General features: G+C 40.2%; 1 protein-coding gene across 6 annotated transcripts in view; it reads left to right on the forward strand.

The window, feature by feature from the left end:
* The window catches only part of ARFGEF3 (ARFGEF family member 3), a 171348-nt gene extending 149439 nt beyond the window's left edge, over positions 1–21909 (forward strand). For 3 of the 6 annotated variants that reach the window (XM_055535739.1, XM_055535740.1, XM_055535743.1), the window contains 8 exons: positions 2534–2662; positions 4622–4798; positions 6256–6370; positions 7138–7240; positions 7413–7544; positions 10034–10155; positions 17381–18599; positions 20369–21909. In XM_055535739.1, the coding sequence (XP_055391714.1) occupies positions 2534–2662; positions 4622–4798; positions 6256–6370; positions 7138–7240; positions 7413–7544; positions 10034–10155; positions 17381–18599; positions 20369–20560 (2189 nt within the window). In that variant the 3' untranslated portion in view covers positions 20561–21909. Of the gene's footprint in view, positions 1–2533; positions 2663–4621; positions 4799–6255; positions 6371–7137; positions 7241–7412; positions 7545–10033; positions 10156–11059; positions 12299–12336; positions 13329–17380; positions 18600–20368 lie in introns of those variants that run through there. The other 3 variants (XM_055535742.1, XM_055535744.1, XM_055535745.1) reach the window with 3 other exon arrangements.
* The last annotated feature ends 252 nt before the right edge of the window (positions 21910–22161 follow it).

The raw sequence follows: 22161 nt of genomic DNA on the forward strand, positions 1-22161 counted from the left end.
GACACAACTGAAGTGACGCAGCGGCAAACCCATCCTTTTTAGATGGGTGTGTGTGTGTGTGTATGTTAGTTGCTCAGTCATGTCTGACTCTTTGTGATCCCATGGACTGTAGCCCACCAGGCTCCTCTGTCCATGGGATTCTCCAAGAAAGAATACTGCAGTGGGATGCCATTCCCTTCTCCAGGGGATCTTCCTGAGCCAGGGATCGAACCCAGGTCTCCTTCATTGCAGGCAGATTCTTTACTGTCTGAGCCATCACGGAAGCCCCCCTTTTAGATGGCTACCTCCATCTGAAACCAGTGTAGATTTGCAGATTCCACTAAATAAAGTTTCTAACTCCAAATTCTCTTGAATTTAGCAAATTGGGTTGTGGTTGCATTTGGTGCATTAGTACTTAAAATGACTGATAATTGTCTTTAATTCCTTCTAGGAAACACAGTCATTATATAATTACTTCCTATAGGACTGTTTGGTTAGAGACTGGGGAATTTAAGTCATTACAGAAGAAAGAATCAGTTTGTGACTGGGTAAAGCTGAAGACTCATTAAAAGAATAAGTTTAAAGAATGTTTCAAATTAGTTCCTGTGTAATTTCCTGTGAATTCCAGTTCAAACTAGTAACTGGATAATTTTCAGATTGGTTCACTCTTATTCACTTTTACTGTCTTCTAATCCAGATTACTCTGTCCTGTTTCTAGACCTAAAAATGGAAATGATATCCTTCTAGGGATCTAATATTTGGGCATAGGTGTTTCAAACCCTTGTAAAAGGACTTTTGGGAAAAAAAGATTTTTTTAATTTACTCTCTGTTTTTAATTCTTCTGTTTTATTTTTCAGATGCAAATTCATTTATGGGGATGTCTAGAAATTTTCCAATTTTGCATAGGGATCATTAACAGTGAAACCTTACAATTTCAGACTAGTTGTTAGGAAAATTATAGGAACGAATAAATATCTAATATAGAAAACAAGTAGATGTTGGAAAGTGGCTAGGTGCTGCCTGATAGAGGTTTCACTTAAATGATTAGGTAAGAATTTTTACTTAGCATCTTAAAACTCCAACCCAGAAAATTAAAAGCTTATGTTGCTTGCCTATAATCCAGTCTTTTAAACAGTTGTAAACCATTTGTACAAGTAACAGTGAGCATTCCCTTCCCATTTTTGCAAATTGCTAATCTTTTTTTTATTCTAGGCTGCCCACCCAAGAAAACAGATCAAGTTCAGCCAAGCACCAATCTAAGGTTTCCAACAGTATAAATTCATTAAGGGCTTTAAAGTTATATATGTAAAATATCAGAGAAAAGAATAAAAGCTTTAAGTTGGTGTTAAAAATTACTCCTTATCATTGATATGTTTAGATAGTATTCCTGTTTCTGAAGGCAAATAACTGCTTTTCCATTTTCCTATGGAAATTTCAAACACTTGTAAAACTAGACAGGATGGTATAAGGAACCTTCATATACCCATCACCCAACCAATTTGCCAGTTTTCTTAAGAATATCAGTTAATTTTCATAATTCACGTGAGCGCTACATTACATGCTTGTCTGCTCCATCTCTTAAATCCTTGTCAATCTATAGATCTTCCTCTTCAAGTTTATTTGTTGAAGGAGTGAGGTTTTTGTCCTGTAGAGTTTTCCTCTTGGATTTTATTGGTTGCACCCCTCATAGTGATGTTTAACATGTTTTTCTGTCCTCTGCATAAACTATTAATTAGTTTGTCCACCCCGCTTACATTTTGAGGTTCATGAGAATTTTTTATCACCTAGTTTTTTATACTTATTGTCCATGACTTTGGTTTTGCCTCCTATTACCAGGGATATTTAAAATTAGGGAAGTAATTTTTTTTAGTGGGAATATTTAAAAACTGCATCTTCTCATAGTTTTCTTTTGCTGAACAATTAGAAGTATTAAAACAAAATGTAGAATGAGCTGTTTTGTATATTCTACTCTAGATACTTTTGTAGCTCAACAAACAAAATGTGATGTGTACATACAATGGGATACAATTCATCCATTAAAAAGTAATGAGATTATAATGCATGCTACAACATGGGTGTACCTTGAATACATTATCCTTAGTAAAATAAGCCAGACACACGTTGCCAGGGGCTGGAGTGAAGGGGAAAATGCAGAGTTATTGTTACTAGTTACTGAAGTAATGAAAAAGCTTTGAAAATTAATGGTAATTATGGTTGCAGTAATACCACTGAATTGCACATATTAAAATGGCAACTTTTTGTTTATACATATATCTATAATAAATTTTTAAAGGATTAAGGTGATGGAACTAAAAGGATGCATCATTTGTATCATCAGCTCCTGTGAACAGTATTTCTTTTCCTTTGACTTTGTCAGAATAGGAAATCAATTTGTCCATATTTATAGGCACTGAAGGCTGCCTACGAGGTAACGGCTTACATCCGTATAGCTAGGCAGTTTACAGAAGCCTTTTACATATAGTGTTCACTGTCATCTTGTGATGATTATGTATTGCTCGACTGAATTTAACAGAGGTCTGCTTTTGGCTTCCAGGTCTGATCGAAGTCTGGATCATCCTCTTGGAGCAGCTCACAGCAGCTGTGTCCAACTGTCCACGTCAGCACCAACCCCCCACTTTGGATTTGCTCTTTGAGCTGTTGAGAGATGTTACCAAAACACCTGGTAAGTATTTTTATGTCTGTCTTTTCAGGGCATTTTTATACATATAGCTCTTTCCAGCAAGGTATTTCTGTGTCTGTTTCACTGCTGTAACGCTAGACAGCATAACAAATGCTCAATACATATATTTTTAATGGCTGCGACTCAGTGACTTTTAAGACATGTCCTTGTACTATTTATGGGTTTCCCACCAGGTCATTTCTAAATAATGGGTGGTGGCAAGTTAGTTAAATGTGTTGAACCCCACAATATTCAGGCCAAAGCTCTGGTATCAGTGTCCCTTTAAGCCAGCTGGCTTTCTCTGTTCCATGGTTCCAGCCTTCCTCTTTGGCTGGGTCACATATGCTCTTAGCCCCAGGGCATCAGTAGGCTCACCAGATCTACCACTGATGTGAACCAGCCACTCAAATGTATATATAATATAGAGAGCAATATCTTAATTGTTTAAGGGGAATTGATGATTAGATTTAGGGAAAGACATCTAGTGATTACCCTGATAATACAGGGGGAAAGTGGCCCTTGGGAATTTATTTCTTGTAATGAGTTAGTTAGGGCTAGCATGCACATTGAATCAGCCAAATTTTCCCAAGATCAAAGAAATCTTTTATAGAAATTTGAGTTTTCACTGATAGAACCACAAATGAAACCACCAGTTTAATTCCATAGTGATAAGAGGAGCCTTGTATTCAACATAAATTGATGATAACTTGATAATTGATACTATTTTAAGGTCCATAACAAAGTTTATATCAGAATTATTTTTAGGAAAACCATTATGACTACTCCTATGCATTAAAAAGTTAAAGATTTCCTATCTAAGAATAAGCAGATATTTTATAGAATGAATTATATGCCATTATTTGAAATCTATTTTATTGGTCAGTGCCATTTTCTTCTAAGTGTGGGTGAAGTAGCCCAATAATTCTACTTCTAGAAATCTAGTAAAGGAAATTAATAGTAATGAAGATAAAAATCTATACATTATGAAAATTGCTCAAGCATCTTGAATACCAAAATAATTATGAACAACATAAATGGGTTAAGTAAATTATGGTAAAAGCATGTAATATTCTATAAGCATTAAAATGAATATTTGTGAATAGTATTTAATGACATGAATATTTATAAGGCACTATATTAAAATATATATATAGTGTGTAGCACAATCTCGACTTTATGTGAAGCATTTATAAATACAGATACCCAAACATATGTACATTCAAAAAGTACTAGAAGGAAACACATCAAAATATTTTCTTCCTGTGTATTCTCATGTTTTCTGTATTTATGATAAAAAGCATACCTTGCTTTTGTAATCAGAATTTTAAAAATCTATCAACATTTCCACAAAGATTCTTACTGCATTGTTCATAAAGCAAAATATAGAAACCTCTTAAATGTCCATTAGTAAGGGAATGGATAAGTAAACTAATGTATATACAGTTTGAGTAATTTGGAACAGAATGTAGTAATAAAAATGAGGAATATCTAAATTTGCTGACAAAGAGTGATCTCTCTAACACATACTGTTAAGGGCAAAATAATAATACAGACCAAGGTTTACAATATCCCATTTATAAAGAGTAATAAAACTATATTCCTCTGTTCATATAAATGTATGTACTTACAGTTTAAAGGGTACAAACCCTATGCATGTGTGTATTGTGTGTTTATGTCTGGGGACTAAGGAATTGATCAAGTGATGCTTTAGCTTCATCAGCATTACTTGAATTCGTAGTGAGTATATTTGTGTATTTCTTGTGTAATTAAATCATGCAGAAACAAGAAAAATGTCACCAAAGACCATATATTCCCCAGTCAGTGGTAAATTCCCTGATCCTTCTCAGACAATGGAGAGCTCCTTCAAAAGAGATAGGCAGGGCCATGAGATGGCAGAGAGCTTCCCTTTTTTGCAGGAGAGGTGCTAAGGTCACAATTCTGACACTGGCTTTGCTTTTTCAGGACCAGGGTTTGGCATCTATGCAGTTGTTCACCTTCTCCTTCCTGTGATGTCTCTTTGGCTTCGCCGTAGCCATAAAGACCATTCTTACTGGGACATTGCCTCGGCTAACTTCAAGCATGCCATTGGTCTGTCCTGTGAGCTGGTGGTGGAGCACATTCAGAGCTTTATCCACTCAGGTATCTGTGGTACCAGAGCAGCTCATTCTGAGTTGTCGTTTAGTAGACAGCATCGTTGTCTAAAAGTGCCTAGTAAAGACCAGTGTGTGATTTTAGTCCTGGAAATTATTAAGATAGAATTACATGGTCATTGTCAGCCTTATGCAGGAAACATGAAACACAGGTTCAAACCCTGGATCAGGAAGATCCCCTGGAGGAAGGCATGGCAATCCACTCCAGTATTCTTGCCTGTCGTCCTCAGTCAGAGCAGCTGAGCAGTTTATAGTCCGTGGGGTCACAAAGAGTTGGATACAACCTAGCACGCACGCAAAAGATAAAACACCTAATAAGGTCTAGGATATCTATGCATTAGGAGAGGGAAGGCAAGTTCAAGTATTGATATGTAAGAAATTGAAATATCTGTATAGCCTGGGGGTAAGGGAAGGATATATCCCATTATCCTGTTGCATCTGGGGAGTGGTTTTAGGAAAGGCTCAAATTATGGTCAGGAAGTTACTTAACAGGTAAGGGGTGAAGAGAGAGGTCTTAATGTGTGTGGCACTTTGGAAAAGATTTGGAAGTGTGGGGTGGATAATATGTCGATGTCAGCAGATGGAGAGGGAGCTAGAGGCAGGAGAAATCTGTCAGCTGTTGTACCAATGGAGTAATATTTGTGAAATATGGATTCTTGTTCATGATTCTTGCCGTGGAAACAGAAATCTTGCTGCTCGCCCTAGAGGTTATAGGGGAAAGGTGTTGTACAGAAGTATAAAGGAAGAGGTAAGATTAGAGAAACTCATGAGGACTTGACCCCAAAGGAGGGGTCTCTACTAAGCACAAAACACACCGACTGAAAAAGAAGAGAAACACATGTAGCCACTAACCACATCCCTAGGGGTAGTGTTTCTGTCCAGGTCAGGGCTTTACCCAGCTCAGGATCCTTGCAGATTCTACCGAGAATTGGTTGTGTTGCATCGCAAAGACTTTGTGGAAAACAGAATGTGATTTTGGAAGGTCTTATCTTCTTTAGTCTGGGGACAGTATGCAGACTGAAGCCAAACTGAAAAGGTTCAAGAAGTGGTAGTTAATACAAGATGTTTTGTTTACTAAGAGCATTTAATTAAATATATTAATAATTCAACTAGCAGCAGTAAGGAATATTTGTTTTAAGAATTAACATATTTTACTAGTTAGTATTCAATCTGTATAATAGTATATGTTCTATTCTGCTTAAGTAGATGAATTATATACTTTGAAAAGTCAGCCTCATGTATTTCATCTTGATATATCCAGAAATGGATGGAACAAGCCAAGATGAGATAAAAATCCAAGAAAATTTGTGTGGTAATGGCCATTTTTCTCATTGTTCTATTTTCTTTATATTTCTGTATGTTTTCACACTCAGCCTTCCCTCTTTCGCCATTCAGCCCATTCCTTTGCAGTACCATTGAATGCAGTCTCACTTTGATTCCCTGTAGACATCAGGTATGAGAGCATGATCAACACCATGCTGAAGGACCTCTTTGAGCTACTGGTAGCATGTGTAGCCAAGCCCACGGAAACCATCTCCCGAGTAGGCTGCTCCTGTATTAGGTGAGAAAAAGGTTTCCTGACTCTCTACAGTTTTTATTATGAAGTCTGGGAAAATTAAATTCTTTTGTGGTAGCAATCTACTTTTTATAAATAAAAATGACTCTGCTACTAATTCTTCATTTCATTCAATTGGCAAATATATATTGTGGAAGTCATTAAACAGGGTGCTCTACTGTCCAGAAAGTGACATGACCAAGGTACCTACCCTTCGGGAGCATATAACGTGTTCTAAAGCACAAAACAGGCAGAATCATGGGGAGAGTGATAATGGTGAGGGGGAACTAGAAAGGGAACGGAAGGACAAGAAGCCTGGGGAGCAGGGCGGTTGGCAGGAGCTTTGGTAATGATACTTGGTCAGCGCTCCCAAGGTGGGCAAGCTTCTGATAGGTGGTGACTTTGTAAGCAGAGGAATAGCATGAACAATTACATAGAGATAAGAATTACAAGTGACAAGGGGGTTTTGTTTCGCTATGTGTAGAGGAGCAGTGGAAAACGGGGCTAGAATGGGAAAATTTGTATAGAATATATATATATAGTCTTGCATAAGAACCTAAACATTGGCCTGTTTGTAGTGGGGGTCCATTTTTATATCCAGTGGGTTAGGAAATAGTGGGACAATGGCATACCGGATGGGCAGAGAGCCCAAAACAAAGATAAAAAATAGCAAGTCTTGGGGAAACTGCAGACTAAATCTAGGCACTCGCTGGGAAGGGCCTACCTTTTGTGACATTAAAACGTCTGAATGCAAGACTTGTTCCTCCCGACAGGTACGTCCTCGTGACAGCGGGCCCAGTGTTCACAGAGGAGATGTGGAGGCTGGCCTGCTGTGCTCTGCAGGATGCCTTCTCAGCCACGCTCAAGCCGGTGAAGGTGAGCCACTCAGAGGAGAGAGCAGGGCGCCTGCCTCCTAGGAGGCGGTCTCACTCGGTGAGAATGAAGTAGCCATGTCAGTATTTTGTCCCAGACTCTGTGACAGTGTCAGATCCATGACCAGGCCTGGAGCTGTGCGCACCCAGCAAACGACCACTGTGTTGCTCCCTAGGACCTGCTGGGCTGCTTCCACAGTGGCACTGAGAGCTTCAGCGGCGAAGGCTGCCAGGTTAGGGTGGCCGCCCCGTCCTCCTCCCCAAGTGCCGAGGCCGAGTACTGGCGCATCCGAGCCATGGCTCAGCAGGTAAGGGCGGGGGCTTTTGATCTCAGGGGCTCAGGAAGCTTGAGATGCCGTTGGAGGTCCTTCTCAAAGGCTGTGCATCACCAAACTGCCTTTCTTTCCCTTGGGGACATAAACCTCCCGGCTCTGACCAGTGCTGATCTTTACTAGAAACAACTTGAACCCAATCACCAGCATTAAGGTCCTCTCACCATCTCTAGCTTGTTACATCCTCCAGCGTCCTGATCACATGGGGTCCTTTTCCACCTGGACTCTGCACTCCATATATAATTTGCTTGCCCTGCTTATAAATATTTACTGCAATATTGTTGTTAATCCTCGACTATGAGTGCTTAAGTTAGGACAGCAAACTTGTTTGTTTTTTCCTGTATCTCCCATAAGGAGCATAGAGCTTAATAAATTTGAGTTGAATGTTAACAACTCAGTAAAATTAAAATGTATTTGTCCATGCAGGAATCACCATGTACCAGTGACTTTTTCTTCCTAACACATGGCAGAATTCATAAATATTGGTTGTAAGCCAAGCCAGGAGCAGAGAACATATTCTGTATATTTTTCTTGGCAGTCCTGGGACAGGGCAGATAGAAGGCACTTATTAAATGTTTGTTGGGTCAATGAATCACAGAAGGCCTTAGCTTTATCATGGGCTACAGATACGCACTCAGAAACTTAAGTGACCTGTCAATCTGCCTCTAAGAAACCCTGCATGGGGCTTTCATCAATAGTGTACCTTCATTCATGTATATTCATAACAGGTCTATTCATAATAGAGGAAGAACAAAAAAACCACTATTGATTGGCTAAATTCTATCATGAATTAGCAACAGACATATTTGAATTGTGTTTTCCTATGCAGAAGATACTTTACATACACAAGTGTTTAAAATATTAAGAACTAGGAAAATGAAGTGAGTTGGGGTTTATCTTCAAAAGTTCCCTTTCTCTACAAAATCTATTTAACTTCTTAAGAGAATCTCCCCTCAGCACACTGATAACCCAGGATCCCCTGACTATCAATCAATGTAAAGAACTCAGTCACGTTCACATTGTCAGTGGAGAAGTCTCTTGTCAAGTCTGTCTTCTCCTCAGCTCAGCTCAGCACGTGGGACAAGAACCTCCCACCTTCAGCTTCACTTTCATCTGCTGAGCACATCCCTCCCCTCAGCAGTGAGTCTGACCAGGAACCATAAGGGAAGGCAAGAGTGTGGGCCTCGAGAGGGGTGGTTTCTCCAAGTAGGAAACTATCCTGGCTGGCTAGATGCAGAATTTTTCCATGTGCCTCCAATGGTCTTTTCAACCACATCCTACCACATAGCGAGAAAATGGAATCCTGTTCTGAAATAGATTATTAATGGAGAAGAACAGCTAATGAATCTTTCATTTCCTAATATGTCTTTCTTCTTCTGTCATAAACCTTCCTCCCATATTCACTCTTCTGCTGCTGCTGCTAAGTCATTTCAGTCGTGTCCGACTCTGTGTGACCCCATAGACGGCAGCCCACCAGGCTCTCCCGTCCCTGGGATTCTCCAGGCAAGAACACTGGAGTGGGTTGCCACTTCCTTCTCCAATGCGTGAAAGTGAAGTTGCTCAGTCGTGTCCGACCCTCAGCAACCCCATGGACTGCAGCCCTCCAGACTCCTCCATCCATGGGATTTTCCAGGCAGGAGTACCCAATATTCAGTTATGATAATGTACTGAAATTTGGGGCTTCCCTCATAGCTCAATTGGTAAAGAATCTGCCTGCAATGCAGGAGACCTGGGTTCGATTCCTGGGTCCAGAAAATCCCCTGGAGAAGGAAATGGCAACCCACTCTAGTATTCTTGCCTGGGAAATCCCATGGACAGAGGAGCCTGGCTGGCTACAGTCCATAGGGTAGCACGAGTCAGACACAACTTAGTGACTAAACCACCACCAACAAAATTTGAAAAGAGAAAGTTCTTTAAAAACACTCATTTTCCAAGGTAAGTCATGAAAGTGAATTAAATAACATCAAATGAAATCATTTAGATCAGAATCCAAGCAGTGGTTATTATTTTCTAAGTCACTTCTCCCAGTGTCTAATAGAGTAATATGGCCACATCACTGTCCTGAAAGGAGAGGTCCCAATTAATTTCCCATTCCTGCATAGGATAGATGTACCAAACAGACCTCTAAACCAGAGATCTCTTGCAAACATAGCCCCTTTTTACTCTTAATTAATATTAAATGTCAGTCCTTGCTGTTGGGAATGTAATGACTTGTCATGTGGTAGAAGCAGTAGTGTTACTACCGTTAGTGCCAGCAGCTAACATTTATGGAATATTTACTCTTCTAGTGCTCTGCATGTGTTAGTACACTTATTAATTCATTTAATTCAACAAACATACCAAGTAAGAAACCATCACTGACCTCATTTTAGAGGTGAGAAAATGAGGAGAAAGAGGACACCTCTGGCCGAGGAACATCCATCCAGCTGATCCCTGGTAAACTGTACTTTTCTCTACCTGTGCAGGTATTTATGTTGGATACCCAGTGCTCACCAAAGACTCCAAACAACTTCGATCATGCTCAGTCCTGTCAGCTCATTATTGAACTGCCTCCTGATGAGAAGCCAAATGGACACACCAAGAAAAGGTAAGCAGCTAAACTTCAACAGGGAGAGCACATACCAACAGGAAAGTTCATTTATTCCCAGCTCTTGTTCATTTTAATTCAGTCTTCAGCTGAGAATGCTGAAAACAACTGGGGAATCACTTAGCAAAGGTTTTCATACAGAACTGTTAATTTCCCACATTTCACATGTCTTGAACTGCCATAACAAAGTACCGGGTGGCTTAAACGATAGAAATTTAATTTCTCACAGTTCTGGTCTCTTTGGAGGCCTCCCTTCTTGACCTCTAGATGAATGCCTGCTCCCTATGCCTTCCCGTGGTCTCTCCTCTGTGTCTATGTCTAGATTTCCTCTTCCTATAAGGACACCAGTCATTTGGATTAGGGTCCATACTAATGCCCTCAGTTTAACCTAATTGCTTCTTTAAAGATCCTTTTTCCGAGTACATATTCTGTGATGTTAGGACTTCTATGAATTTGGGGAGGATACAACTCAGTTTATCTATAGTATCGTACATATTATAATCCTTTCTTTTCCTGCTTTTTGTGGCTTTTTTAATAATCCTTTTTTAATTTGAGGCCTGATCCATACTATTTCAGTGAGATATTTCTCATGAACAGTACAGTTGTTAGGATAGAGAAAGATCTGTGTGTGCCACAAGAAACTTGCCTTTTTATTTTTATTTTTTTTTTTTTATCTTTGGAAAATTTAATTTGGACCATATTTTTCTTTCTTTAGCTGAAAACATCAAATATTTCCATACATTTTGGGCTCCACGATTTACAAAGCGGCAGTGGGTTTCCTGCAGTTACATACTGTACCCAACTTTCTATAGAAAGATCAGACATTTTCCAACCTTGCTTTTGAATATTTTCTTTAAAATGCTTTTTAAATACCGTCATCTTGCCTAAAAATGATTGTTCCTAGAGTTCAGAATGAAGCCAAGGACTGAAAGTTTCCATTCTTAAACTTCTGACACACTAATCCACCTGTGCATGAGGAAACATTCAGGGAGACTGCGGAGCAGGGGACCCAAAATCAAATTCAGGTCTGGCCAAGTGCAGTACCTGTGTCCTTTCCCATTTAAGGGAAAGAGTGTGATTTTTTTTCAAATGTTACAGCAGTTAATATAGCAGTTTGATTAATACACCTAATTTGGGTAAAATTTCTAGGTATGATTTTTTAGTCAAGCATGTATGGTACATACAAAAGACTATGTGGAAGGTTCATAAGTTATAGACCATGAATAAAAATGAGATAACTAATGAACCTGCCTCTGAACTTCAGACATAGAACTTTACCAATATCCCATGTGCTCCTCCCGATCCTATGCCTGCTTCCCTCCACTGCCGGTCACTGTTCTACGTACCAATGGCTGTACACTCCTTTCCACATCTTTAGGCTTTGATCTACTTTAAATTTTAGTTCTTTATTTATATTTCTAGTCCCTTCAGCCAATTATTCCTGCTGAAATAATTTTTGAAGTAAAAGAGAAAGGAATAAGCTGAATTCACATTATAAATAAAACATGGAAGAAAACAGGATCACCTAATATTGCTGTGTTACTGGTTTAAAGGCTTTAACAGGTTAAGATTTAATAGACAATTACCCCCTCAATGAAGTTTCAGCAAAACAGGAAAAGTGTATTAAATTCTTTAGTAGAGACCACTATGCCTAAAAACATTCTCTAAAATCCTTTGAATATTTTGCATTGTTGGACTGAACTCACTCACAGGGGCAATTCTTAGCATAGAAGGTAGTAAACAATGAGTTAGATGTAAGAAAATTTTGTGTATCTGATGGTTAGGTGCCTCCTAAGAGGTCCACATCGAAATCACCCATGGGAGGAGAAAAAATTAGATGACTAAAACCAGATTGTAACATTTAAGAGAAATTTGGGTTTCATTTTTAAGTCATTTTGACATTGACAACCCCATGACATTAAAATAAGCCCCATAATCTTAATTTGAGCTTTATGATGTACTTTTAACTGTGAATCTGTTTATCTCTGCTACTGATATTAGCATGTTTTAAGTCAGCCACTTGTTAAGCAGTTCACTCCGAATTACCCTGTCTGGAGGCTTGCTTGCCTGTACACCTCGCATCAGAAGCAGGAAGGGAACGTGTAAGTTTCTCCACTTCAAGGTTCCCGTCATAAAGGGTGTACTGGATAAAAATTACCTGTTAATTTTTTTTTGCTCCAGATCTGTCTTGTCTCCTGTCAGCATAGATGATGATGAAGAGTTGCAGATCTATAAAGAGTTATTTCACTGTTTCAATACTTTTCTGAAAGTTTGATCTCTTCAGTATTACTGCTTCTTCCCCATTGCTTTTTTATTGCTGCATTATGTGGCTTAAACCTAAGGGGGATTCTCTGTCCTTTTTAACATGTTCAGTTAGAAATTTATATCTCAAAGCATCAAAGGAAATACCTTGGTTGACAGGATGCTTTGACAGGGCTTTGATCAACTCTCTCTTTAGGTATTTGCTGGTAAAGGGCTTTGCATTTCTCAGATAATAGGCAGTATTTCCTGAGCTAGGCTGCTTATACCTTCAGAAGTCACACACACACTCCCTGGGTATGCGTCTTACTTCATGAGTCCAGGCTGCCAGTGGAAAGGGGCTGAGGTGTGAGAGCCATTGCTCCTGGAGACTATTTCCTCTGGGTGCCTACACTCAGCACTAACCTGGTTTTTCCTGTTTTGTTTGAGCATCTCTCTCACCATATACTTGCCTTGGAACAAGAAGATGAATAAGGCACTGCCTTGTCCCTTGAAGATTTATGGGGCAGTGGGGAGGCCAGATAAGTGACAGGATTTCCCTTCTTAGGGTCCTATAGTTGCAGACCTGAAGCACTAGACCAAACTGGTGGCTTTCACAGCTGCTGCTTCAGAAGAGTACATATTCAGGTCTCCTGATAACTTCCCAAAAGTTATTTCTGTGTCAGGGACATTGAGAGGGATTGGGGAATTATTTTTTAATTGGTTCAGAGTTTGGGATGATGAAAAATGATGTAGAAATAGATAGTGGTGATGAGTACACAACATTGTGTGTGTACTTAATGCCCATGAATTGAACTTTTAAAAATAGTTAAAATAGTAACCTTAGGTTATATACATTTTACCACAAAAAAAGTTGCTTAAGTGATTTGTTAGAAGGGGTTATGTGAGTTCTTTGAACTTACTTATTCCATTTTTGCTGATATACATTTTACCACAAAAAAAGTTGCTTAAGTGATTTGTTAGAAGGGGTTATGTGAGTTCTTTGAACTTACTTATTCCATTTTTGCTGAAAGTACAGTGCTGTCTCTGAGATACCACTATGCAAAGGGCAAAGTCAGCCTTTCAAAAATGTATGGGAGGGGTTTTTTTTGTTCTTTGCTAGTTAAAATATTTTTCCTGCTAGTTATAAAAGTAATTTTTAAATTCATGGTCTAAAAAAATGGCACAAATGAACTTATTTACAAAACAGGAAGAGTCACAGATGTAGAAAACAAACTTATGGTTACGGGGGGGTAGGTATAAATGGGGAGATTGGTATTAACATATATGCACTCCGGTATAGCACAAGTCTACTCAATACTCTAATGACCTATGTGGAAAAAGAATACTTAAATCCACTTTTTTAGATATGTATAACTGATGCACTTGGCTATACACCTGAAACCAACACAACATTGTAAATCAATTGTACTCCAATAAAACTTTAAAAAGAATAAAGCAAAATTATGAACAGATTTATAGTATTAATGAGTTATAATTTTGTCTTTATCCAGTTACGAGAATGAGTTTGCAACATGATCTAAGCTATTTTCATGAAATTCTAAGAGCAATTAAAAGAATGAGAAACCATAAACCCAGAGCCACACTGATGAATTAAAATATTTTCTTAGTACAGGAATCCAACCAAACAAAAAGAGGCTGAATCACCAAGTATTTGAGCATTCACTTGTAATGTCGCTTTATCAGGTCTTTGTCCTGATTAGGAAATTTTCATGACTGGTGTCTGCTTTTCAACCAGGAGATCTGGTCCGATGTCTAGAGAGTATTCACTCTCTCCCACTTCCCCCAAGTGCACATCCAAGGCCCACCGAGTCCCACATCATTGCTGACAGAAAAGGATGCAAGGAAGGAATTAGCCTGTTCTGAGTGAATGCTTTCTCTTCTAGCATTCCTCTTCTTCTAGGTTTGCTGCAAATTAAATTATCAATTTCTTTCTTTGAAAATGTTAGCCCTATAATACTTCTAAAGTTAAACCTTTTCAATGTTTGGATCTCTTCTATCACACACTGGAAGAAATAAAGCTTTTATACATATGTATCTAAAGCATGAACATTTCTGGTCCTGGAAAACTGGTTTGGTGCCTACAAACCAACTTCAATAAGATTCTAAAACTTTGGGTTTTAAGATGGCAGAGTAGAAGGACGTGAGCTCACCTCTTCTTCCAGAAACCCAAATCACAACTAACTGCTGGATAACCTTGGACAAAAAAACCACAACCTGCCAAGAAAATACCCTGTGTCCAAAGACAAATAAGCCACAAGAAGACAGGAGGAGGGGCACAATCGTGATAAAATCAAATCCCATACACACCAGGTGGGCGACCCACAAACTGGAATGGAAAACAGTTATACCACAGTTCTCCCACAGGAGTAAAATTCTGAGCCCCACATCAGGCTCCCCAGCTTGGGGGTCTGGCAACAGGAAGATGAGCTAATGAGGCCCCAGAGAATGTGGCCTTGAAAACAGGTGGGATTTGATTGCAGGAATTCCACGAGACTGAGGAAAATAGAAACTCCACTCTCAGAGGGTGCACACAGGGCCTCAAGTGGATAGCAACCAGAGGAAAAAAGCAATGACCTCATAAGAGAGAGGGCCACACTTACCTGCAAGTATTGGAACATCTCCTGTGAAGGCAGTCGAGGGGCAGGTGTGGCTTGATGTGAACACTTGTGGCAGTCATTCTGGGGGAGTACTTATTGGTGTGAGCCCTCGAGGAAGACTCCAGCTTAGCAGCAAATGCTGAAGGAACTTCTGTAGGCAGAAAAGGCCACAACTAGAAATAAGAAAATTATGAAAGGAAAAGCTCAATGGTAAAGGCAAACATGCAAATAAAGGTAGGAAGTCATCCACACACAAATACGATATCGAAGTTAGCAGTCATGAGAACAGGAGAGCACAAATGCAAGATAACTGGAAATGCATTCAGAATTAAAACACCAGCAGGGACTTCCCTGATGAATCCACCTGCCAGTGCAGGGGACACAGGTTCAATCCCTGGTGTGGGAAGATTCCACATGCCATGGAGATACTGGACTCATGTTCCACAGCTAAGCCTGCCCACCTAGATCCTGTGCTCTGCAACAAGAGAAGCCACCTCAGTGAGAAGCCCACGCACCGAGACTCGAGAGTAGCTGTAGATCACTGAAACTAGAGAAAGCCTGCACAAAGCAAGAAAGACCCAGCATAGAAGTAAATAAATTAACATTTAAAAAAAAGGAATTTAAAACAATCCTATTTATGTATAGACTGTTACAGTATCAAAACCTCATGATAACTGCAAACCAAAAATCTACAGTGGATACACACACAAAAAAGTAAAAGGAATCCAAACACAATACTAAATTGAATGATCAAATCACTAGAGGACAAAAGAGGAAAGGAAGAAAAAAGATCTACAAAAACAAATCCAAAACAATTAATGAAATGGCACTAAGAACATACACATTGTGAGTGCTAAGTCGCTTCAGTCGTGTCCGACTCTGTGTGACCCGATGGACTGTAGCCTGCCAGGCTCCTCTGTCCATAGGATTCTCCAGGCAAGAATACTGGAGTGGGTCGCCATGCCCTCCTCCAGAGGATCTCTCCAACCCAGGGATCAAACTCGCGTCTCCTGCATCACAGGAGGATTCTTTACCGCTGAGCCACTGGGAAGCCTCATATTCTTCCCAGTTCAGCCACTGGGAAGAACATACGTATACCTTAAATGTTCCAACCAAAAGACATAGTCTGTTTGAATGGATACAAAAACAAGGCTTGTACACATGCTGTCTACAAGAGACCCATTTCAGATCTAGGGACACATACAGACTGAAAGTGAGGGAATAGAATAAGGTATTCCACACAGATGGAAGTCAAAAGAAAGCTGGAGTAGCAATATTCATATCAAACAAAATACTTTAAGGACCATTACAAGAGACAAATAAGGATACTACACAATGATCAGCAGATGGATGAAGATCTAAAAACTGTAAATATATATTCACCCAACACAGGAACTGTGCAACACACTATCACATCCTGACTTTGTACTTTCAGAGGCTATCCCTGAACAAAATAAAATTATGCTTTTGGAGAAAAGAATACTGTGGAATCTTGCAATTAGCTATGTCTTGGAATTCCTTAGATAAGTAGCATAATAGAGGTTGTAAGCTCTTAAGCCTATCTTAGTGATATAAAGACTTCATTCATAGATAGGCAAGGAAAAGTGAAACTGAGGAAAAGAAATGAACTCAAAGGTCCAAGCATAATGTTAATTATAATTTTTCTATTAAAAATTCCTCAGCCAATACTTTAAAAATAATAAAAGCCTTGGGTTTAAGGAAAAATGCCAAAGGGTAGGCTAAAGGCCAATTAAAATTAGTATTTTGTTGTGCTTAGTTGCTCAGTCATGTCCAACTCTGCGACCCCATGGACTGTAGCCCACCTGTCTGGAATTCTCCAGCCAAGAATACTGGAGTGGGTTACCATTTTCTCCTTCAGGGGTTCTTCTGGACTCAGGGATCAAACCCACGTCTCTTGCAGCTCCTGAATTGGCAGGCAGATTCTTTACCACTGGTGCCACCTGGGAAGCCTAAAATTAATATAAGTCAACAGAAACTGTTGTTTTCTTGATTTGTTTACTACTCATAACTACAAAAGAAAACAGGTTATATACTGTAATTGTGCCTATGTTAAAAAGTTTTTATAAAATCACTCTATTTCCCAAGGCTTGTTGACAGCTGTTAACTCAGTATCATAACATTAATTCTGTAGCTCCTAGAATTTTTTTGGTTAGGAATTCCATTATTTATGATTTGTCATCCTGTAATGTCATCCAAAAAATTTGTCCTTTTTAAAGAAAGACATTAAAATACAAGTAGTTTGTCCTTTTGTCTAGTCATTCTGGTTTTGCTTTAAGGTAACTCATATAAGGCAGCAGGCTGTTAACCAGTGCTTTTTTTTTTTTTTTTTTTTCTTTCATTTGAAGTGTTTCTTTCAGGGAAATTGTGGTGAGTTTACTATCCCATCAAGTATTACTCCAGAACTTATATGATATCTTATTAGAAGAGTTTGTCAAAGGCCCCTCTCCTGGGGAGGAGAAGATCCAAGGGCCAGAAACCAAGCTGGCTGGCTTCCTCAGATACATCTCCATGCAGAACCTGGCCGTCATCTTTGACCTCCTGCTGGACTCCTACAGGACGGCCAGAGAGTTTGACACCAGCCCAGGGCTGAAGTGCCTGCTGAAGAAAGTGTCTGGCATAGGGGGCGCTGCCAACCTCTACCGCCAGTCTGCCATGAGTTTCAACATTTATTTCCACGCGCTGGTCTGTGCTGTTCTTAGCAACCAAGAAACCATCACTGCTGAGCAAGTGAAAAAGGTCCTTTTTGAGGACGACGAGAGGAGCACAGATTCGTCCCAGCAGTGTTCATCAGAAGATGAAGACATTTTTGAGGAGACCGCCCAGGTGAGCCCTCCAAGAGGCAAAGAAAAGAGGCAGTGGAGGGCTCGGATGCCCTCGCTCAGCGTCCAGCCCATCAGCAACGCAGATTGGGTGTGGCTGGTCAAGAGGCTTCACAAGCTGTGCATGGAGCTGTGTAACAACTACATCCAGATGCACCTGGACCTGGAAAACAGTATGGAGGAGGCCCCAATCTTCAAGAGCGACCCTTTCTTCATCCTTCCCTCCTTCCAGTCGGAGTCCTCCACCCCGTCCACCGGGGGCTTCTCAGGGAAAGACACGCCTTCCGAGGATGACCGCAGTCAGACCCGGGATCACGCTGGCGAGCCTCTGAGCCTGAGGGGGACCAGCGGGGAGCTGCTGCTGCTGCCCCCGAGCCCCAAGGTGGAGAAGAAGGATCCCAGCCGCAAGAAGGAGTGGTGGGAGAACGCGGGCAACAAAATCTATACCATGGCAGCCGACAAGACCATCTCAAAGCTGATGACCGAGTACAAGAAGAGGAAACAGCAGCACAACCTGCCCGTCTTCCCCAAAGAGATCAAGGTGGAGAAGAAGGGAGAGGCGCTGGGCGCCAGGGGCCAAGGCTCCCCGCTGCTCCAGCGACCCCAGCACCTGATGGACCAGGGGCAGATGCGGCACTCTTTCAGCGCCGGCCCTGAGCTGCTGCGCCAGGAGAAGAGGCCCCGCTCCGGCTCCACAGGCAGCTCCCGGAGTGTCTCCGCGAGGGACGCAGAAGCCCAGATCCAGGTGGGTCCCTGCTCACCGGAGGATGCAAAGGGCTGCGCCCGGCTATGCAGAGGGTGGCTAGGTACAAGGGATCCACCTGTCCCCCCTCCGGGAGCACTCAGACACGTCCCGAGCCTCCAAGATATAGGATCCATCGGTATATCCTTGCGAAACTGAAATCTTACTCTCAGATAATTTCAGAAATTCTTTTTATGGATTATAACAGATACTGTCCAGAATATCCAGAATTAGGACCCCTCCTCCCCCACCACCCCCTACCCCCGCTGTGTATATAAGATGACTCCAAAGCTTAGAAAATGAATGGACTTTAACTGGTATCCAGTCCTGAGTTTCTCCTTTGAAGTTAGCACTGAAGCAATCCTCTAGTTGGGAAAACTTATGTAAATGGAAAAGGCAAAGTACACATTATGTGGTTATTCCAATGAATTGTTGTTCTAGCCCATTCTAAGCACAAAATTCTCATTCTTCAGAGTGTTCCTATTCCTTTATATATTTAATAATTGTAATTCTATGGTACATCCCAAAAATGAGCTTGAGAAGTAAAGAATAATGGCACCATTTTGTTCAATTTAAGAAAAGAGGAGATGGGAAAAGAAATAGAGGAATCTAGATTCATCCAGGGCCCTTTAGAAATAATCTGGATGTTTATCTTAAATTGTAGATTTCTGTTGCAGGCACAGTAAGTTAGGAGCAATTGGGCAGGACTCTGTAAGCCTATACAGGAGTGTTTTCTTATAATGAACATAAATTTGAAATTAGTATGTATCTTGCAAGCTACTTTTTTGTTCACTGATGTATCTTGGACATAGAACTTAAACTTCTTAATTCAGAATCCACAAAAATTATCTTAGACAAAATCTGAGAAAGTATCCAGATTGAGACGTAAGGTTATTCTTTAACAGATGACCTTTTTGACAAATAAATGATAGTTGCTTTTTCACGTGTTGGAGATTTGCTTATAACTTTAATTGCTATGCTATGCCTGCACACTTAGTCATGTTTGACTCTGTGACCTTTTGGACTGTAGTCCTCCAGGCTTCTCTGTCCATAGGCAAGAATGCTAGAGTGGGGTGCCATTTCTTTTTCCAAGGGACCTTCCCAACCCAGGAATTGAACCCGCATCTCCTGTGTCTCCTGCATTGTAGGAGGATTCTTTATCTGCTGAACCATTGGGGAAGCCCCATAATTTTAGAAGTTATCCTAAATTAAGGCAAAAAGTGAAAGTGTTAGTCACTTAGTCATGTCTGACTCTTTGCGACCCCATGGACTGTAGCCCACCAGTCTCCTCTGTCCATGGAATTCTCCTGGCCAGAATACTGGAGTAGGTTGCCATTCCCTTCTCCAGGGAATCTTCCTGACGCAGGGGTCAAACCTGGGTCTCCTGCATTGCCATCTCTTTACCGTCTGAGCTACCAGGGAAGACTTCTTCCAAGTTTTCTAGGTGTTATAGAGGCTATTGATTAAGTGTTTTATGGCCTATTAAACTCTAATTACGAGAAGCCAAGAGATTTTTTAAACATCTGAAGAATAAGAATTTTGTACTTTGTAAAAATTGAAAATAAGATATTCCTAATGTTAGAGGAGTCTCTGCTACCCTTTATGTATATGAACTTAAGCTGACATTTAATTATAAGCACATTAAATTAAAGTAAAGACTAACTTACTGAAGCCGGAAGCCTGAGAAAACTCATTTGCAGATTAGCCAGACTCAAGTGTACAAATGAAACCACTGGAGAAAACTGCTCATTCTCTTAATTCATTTCTCTTAGGCATGGACCAACATGGTGCTAACAGTCCTCAATCAGATTCAGATCCTCCCAGACCAGACCTTCACAGCCCTCCAGCCAGCAGTGTTCCCGTGTATCAGCCAGCTCACCTGTCACGTGACTGACATCAGAGTTCGCCAGGCTGTGAGAGAATGGCTCGGCAGAGTGGGCCGTGTCTATGACATCATTATGTAGAAGACCCACCTTCCAGGCCCGAGGAAAAATGCTAGGAGGGTTTAGAGTATGTCTGCCAATCCAACTGATAGCATTTTCCTCACCACTAGCCCCAGTGTCTCAGAGAACACCCAGTCCGTCCCTAACTAATCAGCACTGGGGCTATTCTGGATATTATGGTTATATGTGGATGACACAAGTGATATTCTAATTTTGCAGAGCATTTCTGAAGAGTCTACATGCCTTGACTCATTTCTAAATCTTATTTCCCAATGCATTTGCCTGTCCTGTTATCCCCAAATGGGTCACTTTTAAGGACCACTCCTATGAAAACACTACATTGATCCACTGATTCCTTATTTTAAAAAATGCAATAGCTAAAGAAATATCTGGTGGTAAGTCAAGCTGATGTACACGCAGACATCTCATATCAGACAGGATTAATTGGAAAAAGATATATATTATGATTATGAGTTCGGCAGGGAAGAAACAGTTAGAAAAATGTATTCTTGGGTGTCCTAATCAAGAAAGGGAAGATCCACTTCCTCTGTAAAATATTCCAGAATATTTCAAAATTGTTCCTAAGTTGTCAAGATTTTCTGGTTGGTATTTGCCAACTTCATGTAAGGTACTGTTGTGCCTTCATGTCCCTGCTTCTAAAGGAGGAAAGTTCTTTCCTGGCAGGGTTTTAAGCCTGTGGCGTGGAAACCTTTGATGCACAGTACCCAGTGGTATTGGCTGATACAGTGCCAAATGTCTTGACTGGCCACCCTGACAGTCCCATTAGTCTTTGCTTTTGCTCCCAAGGCAAGAAATGAAAAGGGAAAGCAAAAATGGTGCCTTAGCTCCTTGTTGCACAGACATTTCTATGCTCCACAATAATCCGAATATAAGGTATAACATTTGGTTTTTAAGAAAACAAAACAACTCAGTTTATATCAACATGTTTGGAAAAAAGGAACTCAAGAATTTGCCGTCCAGTGAGCTTACTTCTCAGGGAAGGGGGCAGGAAGTATAGGGGTAGGGAGACAGTTGGAAGGGGTGGGAAAAAAGATGATGAAACCATTTAAAATCTGAAAATATTAGACAACAATCATATGACTAGTGTCATTCATATATGCTGTAGTCTCAAAATAACATAAAACTATAGGAGAAAAGGTCATAGAATGAAATTTAGGAAATAACATTTTTCAATTTAAAATATTTCTCCTCTCTGGCAAATAGATTGGCCATCTGTTTGAGGCCTTTTTATTCAGGCCATTGTTTTAAGCAGATTTTTTTTTTCCTCATTAACACTAAACAGTTTGGAATCTTTGTCTTATTATTTACAGTGTATTTAATATTAAATTATAAAAGTGATTGCAATTCCTCAATCAAGCCTACTCATACACATTCTAAAGAGTTAGTTGCCAAGATATATGTCATAATTTTCCCAGCTCCTAATAATTATTGAAAATTGAACATCTTATCCCTAAAGCATCAACTCTTCAGTATGGAAGTAAGGATTTAAAACCGACAGCTTTATTCAGTGTTAGTATTTTTAAATTTTGTCTTCCATGGGAATGTAGAACTCTATACAAGGTTAAGAGGAAGACAGGGCTCCCTGATTTATTTAGGCATTC

The sequence above is a fragment of the Bubalus kerabau genome, chromosome 9, assembly GCF_029407905.1.
Source record: "Bubalus kerabau isolate K-KA32 ecotype Philippines breed swamp buffalo chromosome 9, PCC_UOA_SB_1v2, whole genome shotgun sequence".
NCBI lineage: Eukaryota > Metazoa > Chordata > Mammalia > Artiodactyla > Bovidae > Bubalus > Bubalus kerabau.